Genomic DNA, 17,565 nt, shown 5'->3' with positions numbered 1-17,565 from the left:
GCCCTCGCAGATTCTGCTGCTCTGGAGTGCTTTCCCTTGCAATGTGACCTGTGGCCAGAGCTTTGGGCCACCTGTCCTTGCTGCAAAGGCTGTCCTGCAGAAGCAGCCTACCTAGAGGCAGCCTGCAGAATGCATTTTGGACAGACTTTGTCTTGCATCCTGAATGGATGCAGGGATGGCGGTGGTGTGTTTCAGAGAAGGACACGCTAGTCCAAACTTACTGGATAAATATGCATAGAGTGATTGATGGCAACAGCCATCGTTCTGGCCCAATTCCTCTTAAGCCCAGGTTCTGACACAGATGGGATCTCCCATTATCTTCCATCATGTGGTTTAGTTTGTAAATATAATACAAGATCTAATGAAGGAGAGATTTTGTCTGGACACGGTTTTGCGTTTCAGTCCTAGGGAACGTGGCCCACACACAGACACACACACACACACACACACGGGTCAATGAGGAGAAGTCAATGATGAGCCTTAAATAATACAACCTTGTGTTGGTTCTGTGTCAGTGACATTCCATTACAGGGATGCTGTTTGTCCTGAACAGGCATGGTGGTCTCTTGGAGAGCCGCACTGCTCTTTGGGGTTAAAAGTTCAGAGTCCTGACTTCTCATTTCTGGCTCCCAGCACATACAACTCCATCTTCCTGATAGTTCCTTATCCACCTGCAGTGCTGTGCTCAGGAACTGTGCTCGGAGGGAGGTCTACAAGGAATCCAAAAGCCCTAAACCATGCCTATAACATGGGGGGTGTCTGCCACAGAAAGAAGTATTGCTTTTTAAACCCACTAAATAATTACAAGTCTAAACCATGTTCAAGAATGTTCTTCAGAGATGCAAAATCCAAACTATAAAAGTTAGGGAAGTTTTGAGAAAACTCAACTTTACTTTGAGTTGTCTTAGAGTTCTTTTTTGGACAGCATTTTCTCCATAATGTAGCTGTGCATTTACATTGGGGCACAATCAAGAATGGCAGCCGGTTCTGAAACAGTGAGTGGTCAGTCCCTAGAAATGCTAGCATATTTCCAGCCATTTCAATTTCTTTTCACAGAAGCAGAATTGCTTTTGGCTTACAAAACGTGTGTAAATGATAATAGTGGTGAGAAACCAAGTCTATTTGAGAAGCCTGTGGGTGCAGAGAGTGTTGTTAGCGCCTTGTGGTTGATGCTTTAGAGTCCCTTTTTCCCGAGGTGACAAGGCATCGTGGCCCATGAGCACAAGGAGAAAGAGGCTCTTGTAATGTCTGTACCTAATGGCTTTCAACGTCATTGCAGGTGGCTGTAAAGGAACTTGATCTCCAGCACCAGGGCTGCGAGGACGTATTGAAAGAAATCCTGGTCATGAGGGAATACAAGAACCCAAATATTGTCACCTACCTTGAAAGGTAAGTACTTCTGGGATTTTTCTGGGAATGCTCCTTGCCATACTCACAAGGCAAAGGTTTAAAAGGTCTTTACTTGCTGGCAGAAAATGCATCTTTCCATTAACATCAAGCCACTCCTGGGCCAGGCATGGGAGGAGATTGCATTTTGTCCCCAGGAATGATTCCCGGCATAAATAACTTGAAGATTGTTCTCAGAAACCTGGCTCTCTTCCTAAGCCAGCAGCCTGCACATTCACTCACTGCATGTCCTTATGAGGACATGGTTTTTCCTGAGTGTCGCAGGAGAAGTGCTGAGAAAGCATGACAGAAATGATTTCCCTTGCACTGTTCCCACCATTTTCCATTGCCTTGCATTCCAAAAGACTAGACTAGGAGACACATGGTTTGCCAGGTTTGAAATTGTTTTTCCCCTTTGTGACTGTCCTTTATGCACCGTTTTCCAAAGGGTGTTTTGCAGTGCTGCACACTCGCCTGCCCTGGGTAAAAGCTGTGAAATCTGTTCCCTTGTTGCTGGAGTTAATGGTGCAATTGGTATATGAAGATAATGAAGCAGCTGCTGGCATGTGTCCACTTCCAGATTTATCTGGGCCATCACAAATGTGTCTTTTTCCCCTGCTTGCCGCCTAAGCTGTCTCCTTTTCCACAGATGTGCCTTCCTCATTCAGACACAGATTGCAAGCACTGGATTGCCTAGGTGGAGATGGTCTTGATTTTATTCCATCTTCATTTACCAGCGACCTGGAAACAAAACTCAGCTGTAACCCTTCCTTCCATACAGCAGTTTAGCTGTGCACATTCATCTCCACGCTGTTGTTTTCATCTTTCAGCTACCTTCTGAATGAGATTCTCCTGCTGGTCTTGGAGTATATGGACGGAGGCTCTTTAGCTAAGGTGATCCACATGGGAACGATGGCTGTAGGACACATAGCAACGGTCTGCCGGGAGGTAAGGGATCCTGCTTGTGCTTGCCATGGCTTGGCATGGCTTGTCCTTGGAAGGTGCTGCTAAGTGAGTGATTCCATGTTCAGAGCTTTCTTTCTGCATTGCTCTTTTACGCTTCAGAGAAGCAAGAGCATCTGGACTGAACTGCCTGCCTGTGGCCCTGCCTGTACTGCAGTCTTCTTTACACTTACCTACTGCTGTTGAACTCTCTGTCTCTTTTGCAGTTTTATTTTCTGTTCTGTGCTTTGCCCCTCCAAGCCTTTGCCCAGAACCTTTCTGCATTGCCTTCTTTGCCTGTAAGTGCAAAGGGGCTGATGTCTGAGTTTTAAACCTATGGCAAAGCCAAAGAGAGACTCATCTCTCACAGGTCTGGCTGTGCCAAAGGATGGCATGGCCCCCACCATGGTGCTTGCTGCTGAAAACTGACAAAAGAGCTCCTTCTGAGTCTGCTGTCAAGGCAGCCTTATAACCCTTGTCCTCCAGTCTCCCAGCTGACAGTGATCCCCTTGGTACCCAAGGCAGGGACTTCTCCTCTTTTGGCAAACCGTTGCTTGTCCTCCGGATGGGGAAAGCACATCAGCTGCAGCAGCACTCATTCCCACTGGCTTTGCAGGGGACAGTCTCGAGCAAGGACTGATGTTTCCCCCTCAGCAACTAATATGTCTTCCCTTGGAAAGATCGCTCTCTCCTAGAGTTGAAGCAGCAAGCTCTTCCTCTTGCCACCACTCACTGCTCCTTTGAGATCTGTGAATCTTCAGGAGCAGTTTCCTTTGGCATGTGATGCAATCAGATCAGGCTAACTTTTGGCTTCCCGTTTCTTTTTTCTCTCCCAGTGCCTGCAAGGCCTGGCCTTCCTTCATGCCAACGACGTGATCCACAGAGACATCAAAAGTGACAATATACTTCTGGGCCTGGATGGCTCTGTCAAGTTGGGTGGGTATTCTTGGTCAGGTGCAGCGCTGCGGGGAGGTGGTGTGGGGCTGCTTTTGAGTGGCTGCCAGCTGCTGCTGAGAGTGCACGCAGCACTCCTGCAAGCTCAGGGCACTGCTGCAAGGTGCTAAGAGGTGTAGAGAGCAACAAGGTGTCAAGGTTGGCTTGTACGTGCTCACTCCAGAGGGAGAGAAGTTCAGTCTAAAGCTTCAGGTGAATGAGGAAAAGCCACGGTGTGAATGGTTTGGGTTTGCTAAGTGGACAGTTCCCCATATGCATGGCTGCAGCCCTGAGGCTGCACAAGAGCACAGCTCCTTTTCCACCTTGATTCAGCATTGCATTCTGAGACTTAGACTGAGGAACATTTTCCCTTGGTTTCCTCCTTGAAGCAGTGTTTGTTTGTCTCCTCAGCTGATTTTGGCCTCTGTGCTGTGCTCAGCCCTGAGCAGAGTAAACCGAGGTGTATGGCCGGGACCACTCGCTGGATGGCACCCGAGGTTGTCAGGAGAGAGCCATACGGCCCCAAAGTGGACATCTGGTCCCTTGGGATTGTGGGAATAGAAATGGCCATAGGAGAGGCTCCGTATACTTGGAAAACCAGTGCTAAGGTAAGGTGCAAATAAGCCCACATGCCAGTGGCCTTCTGCTCTGTCTCCATTAGACACAATCCCATTCCCACGGCTTGGACAGCTTCCAAGAAGGCCCACTTCTAAAATGTCCCTGGGGCCCACGTAAGCTGTCAAGGCAAGAGCTGCTGGATGTTGGAATAGCTGAGGCAGCCCTGGGGCCTTTTTCTTTTGGGAGAAAAGGCTCATCTCTCACCATTTGCTAGGCAAGAAATTGCCACTGCAGACTGGGCCTTCAAATATGGGGTCTAGGTGGGTACTTAAGGATATGAAAGAATCACGTAGAGTCTGTTTCCTTCTTCCTCAGGCTAAGTATCTGATAGGCACACAAGGAGTTCCAGATCTGGACAAGCTAAGCCTACATCCCAGCTTGTGTGAATTTCTGGAACGTTGCCTGCAGATGGATGTGGACAAGAGAGGCTCTGCCAAGGAACTTCTGGAGGTACAGTGCAGAGTGGCTGCAGGCCAAAGAGTGTTCCCTGTCAGGGTTTGCTCCTGGGCCGAGCTCCAGGGCATCAGATGGGCCCCCCTCATCTTAATCTCCAGTCTGGTTGCTTTTCACATGAAAACCAAGTAGGATCCAAGACTACTTCAGGTTAGAAGGGACTGCTGAAGGTCATCTAGTCCAAGGCCCCTGCCACTGGCAAGGATATCTTCAAGTAGATCAAGTTGCTCAGAGCCCCAGCCAAGCTGACCTTGAATGTTGCCAGCGTTGGGGCACCTGCCAGCTCTCTGGGCAACCTGTGCCAGTGTTTCAGCACTCTCCTGCTAAAGACTTTCTTCCTTAGAGCCAATCTGAATCAACTCTCTTAGTTTAAAACCATTTCCCCTTGGCTCTTGCAATTGGCCCTGTGAATAGATGTGTCCACATCTTTTTTAGAAGCCCCTTCAAATATTGAAAGGTCTCCTTGCAGATTGCCCTTCTCCAGGCTAAACAAGCCCAATTCTCACAGCCGTTGCTCAGAGGAGAACTCTCAACTTCTCGTCATTTCTGAGGCCCTCTTTTGCTCTCGGGTGCTGTTTTCAGGTTTACCTGCTAGCCAAGGAACTGAAGTATCGCAGTGCTGGGGACAGAGGCCTGCAGTGGGGTTTGGAGATCCCAATGAAAGCAGTCCCTGCCAAGCGCTTCTAGGCTGATCTGTGGGAAGGCAGGGGCTGTGGGGGCTGAGGGTGAGCCTCACAGGGGACCCAGCTTGTCCCTCCTGGCCCACTCTTAGGGGTTTCTGCCAGCCAAACAGGGACAGCTGAGCAGCATTTGTGCCAGCCCCATGTGCTGCCTGGCCCGGTCACGTAGATGAGAAGCGCTGCGGCTTTGCTGCCAGGTTTTGTGGCAGATGGGGAGCTGCTGAGCGGGCCACTTCCTCGGCTGTCCCTGCTATGGAGGAAGATGCCAGAATTGAGTCCATCTGTGCTCTGCCACTTGTATCTGTGTGTTTCTGGACACTAGAGGAAACCAGCTTGACCCTGTTATAAATGAAAATGCTAGACTTGCCAGTACATCAGGCAATATAGCCAATTTATTAATTGGTTTGATAAAAGCTGAGCAAGTTTTTACGATGCGCTGGGTGCGTTGAGTTCCTCTACCCTAAGCAATGCACAAATTCAGGTCTCCAAAGCTCGTCTCTTATGCCTTTCTAGGCACTTCACTTCCTCAAATCCTCACTTATTTTCTACTTGGTTTTCCCTCCTAATCAGTGGTTGTGGTTCTTGAACATCTGTTGGGGAGCTGGTCCGAGACGGTCTTCTGCTGTGTCCGTAGTCTCTCATCTTTCTCTTAAAATATTGTTTTCTATTAGCAGTTTGTTTAACTAAGCGTATGTTTTGTTAGTCAGAATGTATTTTGCAAGCTTTCTTTCAGTCATTTTCCAACTCAAAGCTAACTTCTCTAAAAATAGCTTCATAGGCTCTTTCTTTAGTTATTACAAAACTCAAAATGTTCCAAAGCATGTTTCAAAATGCTTTTCTAGAGCTTTTTAGCTCCTGTTGGTCTTATTTCCCTTTTTTTAAGTGATTACAAGTTTTCCTTCAAACTAGTTTATACAAAGATACAAGGTAGTTTAAAGTTTAATATTTGGTTGTTAGAACAAGCTGTTATCTAAAAGCTGATTGTTATATAATTATTTTGTTCAACTTTACTTCCATGCTTTATTTTAGCTAATTTTCAAACCACTTCTTAGTAATAATCCCATGGTCTCTGTCTGTATTGCTCGCAGACACACAGACATGGGTGAGTGTCACCATTAGATTGACACAAATCTCCACTTAATTTCTCACAACCCTGTTAGAAGCTCAGTTGGGAAAACAATGGTTCCTCTTTCCTTTGCCTTTTTTCATTTGGTTTCTTTTGTTTCTTTTTCCCTCTGGGCAGCATCCATTTCTCAGATTAGCCGAGCCTCTCTCCAGCCTCTTCTGACAACCCCATGGCTGTCATCCCGGCAGCAAAGTAATGCAGGAAGCAGAGGGGATGACGAGGACCACCTGAGCACTTGGAGAACAGAGCCTCTGAGACCAGGCGGAAATCCTGAGGAGCCAGGGCCAGGAAACAGGCAGCCATCAGAGCAGGAAAGGAAGGTGGCCTCTCCTTTTCTCCCATCTGCTGATCCTCCTTCTAAATTTCTGGTAAGGACACAGGTGCTGGAGAGCACAAAGTCACTATTAATGTGCCCTTTCCAGCTGGGGGGGCTGTTGTGTGGGGCATGAAGCTTCCACTCTTTCTTTGGGGAGCTTGTCTGGGACTTCATCTGCAAGTGTCTTCCTCCCCCCACCAGGCCTGTGAGATGGAATGTCAGCATGTGGAGGTGCAGGAGCAGCCGCTGCTGCAAGGAGAAAACTTCCTGGCAGATGTAGAGAGGGAGCAGGAGAGATGGAGCAGGAAGTTGGCACCTTGCAAGCTGAACAAGAAGACGTATGAAGCAGGGCCAGTCAAGAGTCAAAAGGTATGAAAAGAGAGTTTGTGTGTTGTTTTGGACCCCTCTGGGCTCCTTCTGGGCACTGCTTCTCTGGACACTGTCTGTCTGTCTGTCTGTCTGTCTGTCTGGGATTGTCTCTTAACTGGTCCTTGGTCAACAGTGCTGGAGAGACCTTTGTGCCATGAGGGACAGGGCCTCTCAGGTGAGAGGCTGCCAGGGTGCAGATGTGAGGAAGGCACGAATGCTGTTGCTGGCCTGAAAAGAATGGGAAGGCCAGAGCTGTCTCTCAGAAGCAGGGAGGTCCCCCAGGAAGCCACCTGGCAGAGCCAGGCTGGAGCTGTGGGAGAGCTGGTTTTACTTCCCCTCTTCTTTCAACAGATCACATGGCCCCTGCCACAAAAATCTCCACTCCGAGTGCTTTTCAAATGAAAACGTAGGACACTTGCAGCAAAGCAATTGAGGAAGCTGAGGACATGACCAGGAACACTTCAGGATTACTTTCTCCAATGCCAGCTAGCAGCAGACTCGCAATAAAAATCCTAGAAACCCCCAAGCCACTTGCAAGATTCCTTTCCTTGTCTCCCACGGAATATGGCTCTACATTCACTTCTGAATTCTTTCTTAAATGTCCCTCCTGTGGGCGTTCTGGTATGGTTTGGAATTGGGAACAGTCTCCTTCCTTTATCAACTCCAGCCTACCCTGCCTTTGGAATATGGCCATTGGCCAGGTTTTGGCCAGCCATGGACTTGTGGATGAGGCAGAAAGTGCAATTGCATTTCCAGCCAGAAAGCAATGAAGAGCAGGGCATCCAAGACCTCCCAAACATTCCCCCCTTTTTGTTTTTAAATATAAAAGCAGTACCTGTCATGCTGTCTCCTGGCCCTTTGGAGACAGGGTGACGAAAAGGGCACTTGGACCTTCCACCTAACCCTACAGGCCTAGTCCCTTTCAGCCAGTGATACCTCTTTGTTGGGGGTTAGGTGTCCTATTTTTTAGTTCTAGCTTGCCCATGGAATTTTTACCCATTAGTTGCAAGGACAACCTAACTGTGGGTACTTGGTGGGTGACAAAAGAGTTTGGCCAGGCCCAGAGGGGGAAGGGGGCAGGAAAAAGGAGGGTGGGGACAGTTTGGAGGGCTTTCTTCAGCTTCGGAGAAGGAAACTTTGGGTGCAGAGCTGCTGCGGTGGGGAGAAGGGAATTTCGCCATCACCCAGATGGAGCTGCTGCTTCTTCTCCTTCTTCCCTCTTTGTTGGTGGCCTCGCACCCCCTGTCCTGCCGGGACATGTGGCAGTGCCAGGCACCACCACGGAGGTCCTGATACATCTCAGCCACCAGCCCAGGATCTCTGCTCATCCCTGCTGTTCCAGCCGACTGTTCCTCAGAGCCCTGCAGGAGCACCGGCACTGCCCGCCCGAGGGGTTTGTGAAACAAAGCCTCTCCTCCATCCCTTCCCATCTCAGCCGAGAAAGCTGTCACGGGGTCCCTGGTTCTGTTTTCTTGCTAATGCTGTAGTTATTGTTGTTTGCCTGGTTATACTAGTAAAGAACTGTAATTCCTATCCCCAGATCTCTGCCTGAAGGCCCCTTGATTTCGGAATTATAATAATTTGAAGGGAGGGGAGCTATATTTGTTCATTGCAAGGGAGGCTCCTGCCCTCCCTAGCAGACACCTGTATTCTAAAACAGGGACACTCCCCAAGAAGAAAAGACCAAATTAAGCCTGCCACTTGTCCAGGGCTAACAAGAATTATCTGTCAAATGGTCTGGATAGAAATCTAGATAGATTGATTTTTCAGTTTTTAGGATTGTTCATTCTTCTATTTAGTTGACTAGATAGACATTTCTCCATTTGTTACTTAAGATTCATTAGCATTCTTAAAGATTTATTAGGATTATTAGATTATTATGATGATTAGATTATTTGAATATTACATTATTAGGTTATTAGCTTCTTAGATTATTATTGTTAGATTATTAGATTCGATTACTAGCGACATTTCTCAATTTGTTAGTTGAGATTCATTAGCTTTCTTAAAGATTTATTAGGATTGTTAGATTATTATGATGATTAGATTATCTGATTATTAGATTATTAGGTTATTAGGTTATTGTTATCATTAGATTATTAGATTAGATTATTAGATTATTAGTGTTCGATTCTTATCAGTCAATGTAAGAGCTTTGGTGTTGTTCATTAAGCTCCATCTTTTGTTCTCTTGTTTTCATGAAGACAAAAGCTGTCTTTCTCATTAAAGCAAAGTTTGTTCCATTTTGTCTTTTTGTCTGTCTGAAATCACTCCAGCAATGTCTGTTCCATTTGTTTGGTGTTGCAAACACGCTATTGGCCCTGAGAAGGATCTGGGCACGTGCATCCTCCCACAGGCCCAGCCCCTTCCCCAGCTGGCAGGACTTCCAAAGGTGTGTCCCCATGGTGCCAGTGAAATCATGGTGGGCTTTCATCCTTGGATTCCTAAAAACCTCAGCTTGCAGTGAAAAGGGAGGCTTTGTTTAATTCAATGAATTGCATCTATGTGAGTGGGCTTGTCTCATTATACTTGGAGGGCTAAAAGCTGGGGGTTTGAGTACTTTTGGTCGCCAAGCAACACAGCTTTGTTCCATTTTGCTGGACAGATGGACTTGGCCACCTTCAAGGACTTTTCCAACCTCTGCCATTCTATAAAATTAACATCCACATGCATTAACATCTGTCATCTATAAAACCTGAGATTGGCATTTGCATGTGGAATTGTTTGTTGTTGTTGTTTTTGTTGCTTAGAAGTTGTTCATTGTAGAATTGTACTGGTTGTGGTTTTTTGTGTGTTCCAATTGAATGTTTAATTGTCATAAGCATTATCCCTCTTTTTGTAGTCCCTTACTCATTTGTTTGTTGCCATTGATGCATTGTTTGTAAGTTTAATAATCTCTTTTAAGTTTGTTACTTTCAAAGTTTTCCAAGCAAATCCCCTCACCAGCAGCATCTTAGAAAGAATTTTTAACCTGCCCCAGAAGACTTGTAACTTGACACCAGGGCAACGGTGCATACTAATGAGGAACTTTCCCTCCAAAACCTCAGTTACCCCAAGGACAGCAAACTGTTGGAGGAGAAGATGTTACCAGCACCAATCAACAACAACTACAGGGGTGGGACTGCCAGCAACAAGCTGAGGGGACAGAGATTATAAAAGGACCTGTGAAGTTTGAAGAGCTGCCCTTTAACTGTGGATTAGCTGCAGCTGAGGACCTGACACTGCACACTTCGGTCTACATCTCTTTTAGAGACTTTTTTATATAAATTTGAGTGCAGATTAGCAGCATTCACTGCAGTGCCGCCGAGTTCTTGCTTTGGGACCAAAACCCCGGTTCGGCCAAAGGATTCCTCAATCCTCAGACCTGGGACTTTTATAAAATTTATTTTCTTTTTACTCCCTCACCCATTATCCCTTCCTCCCCTTTTCTTTTTTCCCTTAATAAACACCCTAGTTTATTTGAACCCCCAAAGTTTTGTCTTTTTCCTCACACATCCAAGAAAGCAGCAGCTCACTTTCGGTTTCTCTTTCCAAGACCAGCCTCCCGCTCTGGGCCTCCACCAACCTCCTTAGATCAAGCAAAGCGGGAGTGAACATTATCCTCTCACTTCTCACAGCTTTGGTATTTGCACCAAAGGAGCAGGAAACTCGCTCCTTTATCTAGCCCAGCAAATGGCATGGCCTGGCAAGGTCTTGGGAGCAGGAGCTGGGGAGAATGGAGAGGAGACGAGGGAGGGGGGAACTACCAGGCTGGTGCTGGGATGCTGACAGAAGCTTGCTCTTGTCTGACGGAGCCGCTGCAGGTGGGATTTGGAGCCTCCAAAGCATCTGCTTTGCACTGGGCCTTGTTACAGCTGTCCCCGGGGTTTGCTGCTGTGTGTGTGCAACAAGCAGGCTGGGAAGGAAGCAAGATTTGCTTTTGCCTAACATGAGGCAGGAAAGCAGTAAAACAGGCTCGGTTCCGCCCTATCTGGGACCTAAAACAAGTGGGAAGGCCATTAGTGTGAAAAAGTAATTCTGTTCGTGCTAGTCTCCCAGTCTTTTGAGACTAACATCTCACTTCTCCAAGGGAGCTGGAAGAAAGAAAAAAGGAATTGGGCATTAAATGTTTGCTAGGGAATTGCTGGTGGTGTGTCCCCATCAATTCCCCTGAAAAACATCCTGTTTATCCAAGTTTCAGGGAACGACTGTTGAGGTGAGAGACTGGTCAGCTCAAAGGAGGGAAAACATCATCAAGAGACATCACTAGGCATCTGACAGTTTATAAAAGGGGGCTGGATGAATGCTTCCACTTTGAGAGAAAGCTTTGCAGCTGCCTCTCCAGTGAACGACTGGCAGGCTCTTGCTCCTCTCGGAGCTGGAGCAGAGCCAGGGCCAGGATCCTTCTGCTTCTGCAGTGCAGACAGTGTGCTATGGGCCCTTTGACAGAGCCAGGCTCCCGTTCAGCTGCAGGCACCTTCCAGAGAAGCACGGAGAAGACCCAGAGCTCTCCCTGCACTGCTTTGCCCTGTCCAGAGGACTGTCGAGAAATGCCCCACTGGGAAGGTGCTCAGAGCAACCTTGCAGCAGCAGAAGTAAAAGAGGCAAAGGTGCCCCAGCCCTGTTTGTGTCCCCTGGGTCCCCTGGGTCCCCTGGGCATGGAATGTGTGGCTGTGCCCATAGCGACTGTCGTCATTGTCTCCCACTCCTGTGGCCGTTGGTGGAACACTGGTGCTGGACCAGCGCTGGAGCAGCAGCTGCAGGATCTGCTCCTGGGCTGCCCCTGGCCAGCCACCTTCTAGCCTCAGTGCCAGATCTGGCCTCTGGATAGACATCCCGAGCTCGTCTGCCAGCAGGCATCCCCACACTACTTTGGCACTGGCAAAGGTAAGAAAATCCCCCTTTGCCCTCAAAGCGCTAAGAGAACGGCAGGAGGCTCCTCTTGGCTCTCCCACCAGCCACGGCAGACACGGTCTGTGCTCCCGTTCCCCAGACGAGGTGACGCATGAAAGCGGGCTCCAGCTTCTGGAGGAATAATCATGCCTCCGTCTGTGGAAATCCAGAGCTTTCCATAGAGGACATAGAGAACGGTCACCGTGCAGTTTCACATTCTCATCCACCAATGAGATTTTCTGATTAAAAGTCCTCCTTGCTACCCACTGAAGTCCTACAACTATCTTGTGGTGACCCTTAAACAATCTGGTCATTACTGACGAGTTCAGGGCTTCAGTGTCCATAAAAGTCCTGTATCAGGCCCTGGCTCTGCTCACGCCTCCTCCAAAGCTTTCAAAACCAGAATGTTGGCACTTCTCCTCTGGGATCCCTGCTGTTCAAGGCATGGAAGCAGTTTGCCAGGCTTGTCCTCCAATACAGCCTTTCACCTACAAAAATGGTCTGCTTGCAGCCATTCTTCTATACTTACACACTTACATCATTTACAGCGACATTAGACTTTAGTATCTTTCTAGATTCTTTTGTTCCACCTGCATTGTGTCTCTGCAGATGAATGACAGGGGATAGATCCTCTTACCTCTATCGAGATATTGGGATGGATTTCTCTATGTTTTTCAATGCCTGTGGGGCTGGTTGTGCCTCATGGGCAGAGGCAGCTGTGAAATGGGGCCATCTGGAATGGTCCTTCTCAACAACACAGTCACAGAATTTGGCAGAATTTTCTGGGTTGGAAGGCACCCAGAAAGTTGAGTCTGGCTCCTGGCCCTGCCCAGGACAGCCTCAAGAATCACACCCTGTGCCCAAGAGCAATGTCCAAATGTCCATTTTTTGAGTTCTGTCAGGCTTGGTGCTGTGACCCCTTCCCTGGGGAGGCTGTGCCAGTGCCCAGCCACCCTCTGGCTGAAGAACCTTTTCCTCCTATCCAAGCTCAGCCTCCCCTGGCACAACTTGCGTGCCGTCCTCTTGGGTCTTCTCACTGGCCCCAGGACTGAAGGGAAGCCTGAAGGCAAGACTGCCTGTCCTTCAGTCTTCCCCTCTTGAGGACACTGCAGGCTGCCAGAGGCTCCTGCCTCGCAAGTTCCAAGTGAAAAACGCAGCAATTGTGCCAAACAGAGGGGAGCTGGGACGCAGGAGCTTGTGCTTTCAATGATGAGGATGAGAAGGAAGGCTAGCAACACATCATGGCTGAAGTTTTTTTACCTGGGCCTTTGTTTTGCTCTCTTCCAGGTGGAAAGGAGAGGCACAATGAAAAGGAAAGCAAGAGCCCAGATTCGACCGTGAGTTTTGTCCGAGGGATAAAAGAGCGGCAAACTTGAGGGATGGCGAGGAGGAGAACTGTTATTTCAGAGTTGGGCTGGGATTGCCTCAAGCCTGCCCATGGCATCAAGTGTCTCTTGACCACTTGCCTTTCTTCCCTCCATCCCTTTTCCCTTTAGACACATCAAGGTTGGCAGTGACTTTCAGGCTGAGCTCCCTGAGCTGCAGACCACAGCACCGAGTGAGGATGAAGAGCACGCGTCCCTGGTCTGGAAGCCTTGGGAGGAAGATGACTCTGCCATGGAAAAACCTGACAGAGGTAGCTGTCAAGCTTTTCTTCCACCCCTGAGATACTTGGGTGTGTAAAAGGCAGCTTTTGGTTGGTAAAAGGCAGCTTTTTGCATGCTCTGCATCTCTCCTTGTCTCACCCGTCTTCTTCCATGGGAGGGTTAGAGGCAAGGAGAATGCTCCATTTCTGCAGCAGGGTGGGAAAAGAGCAACTTTCCTGCTCTCCATATCGGTCGGGGGCATTTGCCACTGGAAGAGGAGAGATTGGCCCCTGCTTCTTATTCCAAAGGCTGCTTTCATGGGAGAGAGAGCCAGCACTACGTGGGCCCTTGGTTCAGCTGCCCCTTTCTTTGCTATCCTTTCCACGCTCTCCAACCGCTTGGCTGTCTTCAGCTCTTGTGCTTTCCTTCTCCCTTGTATTGCAAGCTTTCCCCTTTCTTGCTTCAAGCCTGACTTTCACTGGGGTTTTGTTGTGCTTGCAGTAAGACAACTGTTGGACATGGCCAGCGCCCGTGGCGTTTCCGGGCCAGCGGCTAACCTGGAGCTGGCCCTGCACTGCCTGCACCAGGCACGCGGCAGCCTTCCGGTAAGAAGCGGCACTTTGGGTGCCCAGAAGAGTGGACAGGGAATTCCTAAGGCCTGGGCACTGGGATAGCCTCTCCTGGCTGCTCTTTGTAGAGGGGGGCTAACAAGAAGTGGACAACTTGCTGCCTGCTGTGTCTCCTCCAGCTACAGCAGGGGTGAGCCCAACTGGCTTGAGCAGGGACAATATCTCTCCTGGAGGAGCTGCTGGCAGGTCCCACAGCCTGCTCCCTTGTCGATCTCCCGCACATCTGTGTGCTCTAAAACATTCTGGGGGGAGTTGAGGGGAAATCCCCACAAGCCTCAGTGAGCAGAGGCAATTCTGGGCTCAGGAGAAGCATTGAGTGGGTGACCAACGTGCCACTCTAGGGGAGCAGGATCAAAGGGATGGGCAGTAAAAAGGAAGGTTTGGGAGCAAACCCCAGTGTTGAACCCATATGAGATCCACTGGACTGAACCCCTGAAGAGGCAAAGTAGCTGAAAGGTAGCGTTGATGGTTCTTTGGCTCCTTTCTATGGTGGGGAAGCTAAAGCCTTTTTCCCTTTGATCCTGCAGGAGGCTCTGGACATGTTGCTCTCAGGGGGGCCTCCCACACCTCAAGGCCACCCCTTGGCTGATTATCATTACGCAGGTAAGCGAAGCACAGCTTGTTCCTTCACTGACAGATACTGCCTGCCGTCCCCTTAATTGCCATGGCAAGCATTTGTGCTCCAACAAATAACGCCATCACAAGGCCTCCTCTTGCCTGGGGCAGGGGAAAGCAGCAGCATCTCCCCCTTCAGCTTTCCTTGGAGTTTTCCATGGGTTTTTTTTTTATCCTTCCTGGGGAATGCCTGCTCTTGTCTTCATTACTTTCCAAGGGAGCAGACATGTACGCAGGTGAAAGGTGGGTGGCGCCAATTTTGTTTTGGCAGCCAGTGGGATCTACTCCAAGTGGATGGAGGGACCAATTTACCTGCTGCTTTTTTTGCCAGACTCTGACATATGGACACCTGAGGAGAAGGAGTCCTTCGAAAAGGCTTTTCACACCTATGGCAAGGATTTTCATCTCATCCAGAAGCAGGTAAAGCCATAGGACATTCTTGACCCTAGCAGATCATCAGGAGGAAATGTTGATTATTTCTGCTCCCAGATGTTGGAATCCAGTCTCTCTTCTCAAATACCCGAAATAATCAAGTAATAATGAAACAGGACATCAAAGGCCTGCAAGAGAGGGGTGATTCTGCCTCAAAGGCCCTTTCCTCCAAGCTCTTTCGGAACACAAAGGCTTATTCTGTCAGATTTGGTCTCCTAAGTGCGCTGATGCTTCCACAGCAGATGGTGCTGGGAGAGCTGAGAACCCAATGGGGGAAAGAAAAACTGTGCTACATGGATTTGTTATTGATCTGTGCATCGCATGTCTTCCCACACAGCATCATACACTGTATATTACATTGCACAAGGCCTCTTTTACACCTTATTTATTTCATTTTACACCCTACTCAATTTACTCCATCATTTTGCTTCCTAGGTGACTCCAGAACTCTCCAATTGTTCTCCAATGCACCCTACAGGATGGCCATTTTAGATTCCTTCTTCTTCTCTTCCCAACAGGTTCAGAGCAAGACTGTGGCACAGTGTGTGGAGTACTACTACACCTGGAAGAAAGAACATAAACTTGCCAAAAGTCTTGCTCAGGTGAGTGGGAAGAAAATCAAGACAAGGCTGGAGGGTGGAGAAACTGGGAGAAGGGGACAAAACCTGCTGGCAAGCCTGGGAGGCACCGCTCTGCCAGGATCACATTGTCCCGTACACTGGAAAGGCGCAGCAGATGCTGCCCAGGCCTTGATCATCAAACATCAAAACATCAAAACATCAAAACATCAGTAATCCTGGCTGCGCTCGTGCAGATTCTGTAGATGTTCAGGGACCTTTTGTAGCATCCCAGTGTACTCCCCAAAAAGGAGCTGCCCGTGCTGTGGCTCTGCTGAAACTTTCCTTACTGACAAACCAGAATTTGCTTCACAGACACTGAGAGAGAGAGAGAGAGATTAGTTTGGGCAGTAGAAACTGGGTAACCATGTGTCTTTAGGAATTTGGCTGAATTTAAAAGTCATTCCCTAGACAGGGAGGAAAAGTAGGGGTAAACAGATGCTGGGCAGAGAGGTCCAATTAAGAAAAGGAGAACTATAGATACCCACGTATGGATCCCACCCCTTCAGGCAGTAGAAAGGAGGTGTTTTTTCCTCCAAGTGCTGTGTTTGTATTCCGCTGCAGCCCACCCCCAAATCCAGCTGTTTTCCCAGCTCTTTAGGCTTGGGAGGAATTTGCTTAGGCCAATAGATTCTGGCGCTGGACGCTCTGATTTCCAGCTTTGTGAGAGGAAGGAAAAATTGATCAGGATTCTTGGATTTCCAGACTGTGAGCGAACCAAAGAGGAGCCAAAGCCCTCCCAGAAAGGAGAACGGGAAGACAGGGAAGAGAAGCCGCAAGAGGGCCCGCAACGCGGAGTGTCCCTGCTGCCAAGCGCCCCAGCCACCCCATTCGGCGGGAGGCCCCTTTCCCTGCGGCCAGTGCAAACGGTGCGCAAGTTCTACCTCTTTCTGCTCAAAGCCTGCGCCTTTGGACTGAAACAGGCTGACCGTGTTCAAAGGCACCACAGGGGAAGCTGAGGGCACTCGCAGGACCGCCTCTCACCGCCGTGCAAAGCCTTACAAGCCACTTTCACCCCAAAGAGCTTAGCTAAAGCCCAGCATTCCCAGGGAAACCTTGCCCTGCCCCACCAAGACACAATTCGTACACAAGTAGGAATAGGTAGACCAAAGCTTGCTTTGATGGTGCTGATCAAATCCAAAAGAAGATGAAGCGAGAGGAGGAAGACATTTGAAGGAACTGCAACAAGAAAGATCAGATTTATGCTTCTGATCAATTTACAGAGGTTCCACAGCCAGAAAAGACAGAAATTCACGGAGAAATGGAAATCTTGGAGCTCGCTTTAATGGTGTGCATTGAATTAACAATGGCTGCTTTGTTTCCTGTCTTCCAGGGTGTTTGAAACCGTGCAGGAAAGGAACGCACATAGGAGAAGACATCGCGCACGGAAGGAACCAGGGCCTCTCCCCAAGAAGAAAAAAACAAATTAAGCCTGCCACTTATCTGGGGCTAACAGAAATTATCTGTCAGATGGTCTAGATAGAAATAAGTTTTTTAAGATTTTTAAGATTTTTAAGTTTTTAGGATTATTCATTCTTCTGTTTAGTTGACTAGATAGACATTTCTCCATTTGTTACTTAAGATTCATTAGCTTTCTTAAAGATTTATTAGGATTATTATTATCATTAGATTATTAGATTATTAGGTTATTAGCTTCTTAGATTATTATTGTTAGATTATTAGATTCGATTACTAGTGACATTTCTCAATTTGTTAGTTGAGATTCATTAGCTTTCTTAAAGATTTATTAGGATTATTAGATTATTATGATGATTAGATTATTTGATTATTAGATTATTAGGCTAGTAGGTTATTATATTGTTATTATTTGATTATTAGATTTGATTATTAGCTTATTAGATTATTATTGTTCGATTCTTATCAGTCAATGTAAGAGGTTTGCTGTTGTTCGTTAAGCTCCATCTTTTGTTCTCTTGTTTTCATGAAGACAAAAGCTGTCTTTCTCATTAAAGCAAAGTTTGTTCCATTTT

General features: G+C 47.9%; 2 protein-coding genes across 3 annotated transcripts in view; both read left to right on the top strand.

Moving 5' to 3' along the window:
* Positions 1–7,349, top strand: part of LOC147648265 (serine/threonine-protein kinase PAK 3-like) — an 18,548-nt gene extending 11,199 nt beyond the window's left edge. For both annotated transcript variants that reach the window (XM_086867992.1, XM_086867993.1), the window contains 8 exons: positions 1,280–1,389; positions 2,217–2,334; positions 3,165–3,264; positions 3,673–3,869; positions 4,195–4,329; positions 6,256–6,506; positions 6,656–6,823; positions 7,175–7,349. In XM_086867992.1, the coding sequence (XP_086724118.1) occupies positions 1,280–1,389; positions 2,217–2,334; positions 3,165–3,264; positions 3,673–3,869; positions 4,195–4,329; positions 6,256–6,300 (705 nt within the window). In that variant the 3' untranslated portion in view covers positions 6,301–6,506; positions 6,656–6,823; positions 7,175–7,349. The remainder of the gene's footprint in view (positions 1–1,279; positions 1,390–2,216; positions 2,335–3,164; positions 3,265–3,672; positions 3,870–4,194; positions 4,330–6,255; positions 6,507–6,655; positions 6,824–7,174) is intronic.
* Positions 6,665–17,565, top strand: LOC147648264 (zinc finger protein 541-like). Its single transcript, XM_086869791.1, has 10 exons — positions 6,665–6,823; positions 11,486–11,689; positions 12,983–13,032; positions 13,192–13,331; positions 13,783–13,886; positions 14,438–14,513; positions 14,857–14,945; positions 15,476–15,559; positions 16,280–16,443; positions 16,908–17,565. The coding sequence occupies exons 1-10, from the start codon at positions 6,665–6,667 to the stop codon at positions 17,002–17,004; spliced, it is 1,167 nt and encodes a 388-aa protein (XP_086725917.1). The 3' UTR covers positions 17,005–17,565.

Source organism: Cyanistes caeruleus, chromosome Z, assembly GCF_971803275.1.
Source record: "Cyanistes caeruleus chromosome Z, bCyaCae1.hap1.1, whole genome shotgun sequence".
In the NCBI taxonomy this organism is placed as follows: Eukaryota; Metazoa; Chordata; class Aves; order Passeriformes; family Paridae; genus Cyanistes; species Cyanistes caeruleus.
This window is presented reverse-complemented; position numbering and strand designations above follow the sequence as displayed.

What these genes read in the sequence shown, in the direction of transcription:
- LOC147648264 (XM_086869791.1), top strand. Translation starts at nt 6,665, where the DNA reads ATGGAATGTCAGCATGTGGAGGTGCAGGAGCAGCCGCTGCTGCAAGGA. An exon ending in CTACTTTGGCACTGGCAAAG is followed by an intron (nt 11,690 to 12,982) that starts GTAAGAAAATCC and finishes GCTCTCTTCCAG; the next exon opens with GTGGAAAGGAGAGGCACAAT. An exon ending in CATGGAAAAACCTGACAGAG is followed by an intron (nt 13,332 to 13,782) that starts GTAGCTGTCAAG and finishes TTGTGCTTGCAG; the next exon opens with TAAGACAACTGTTGGACATG.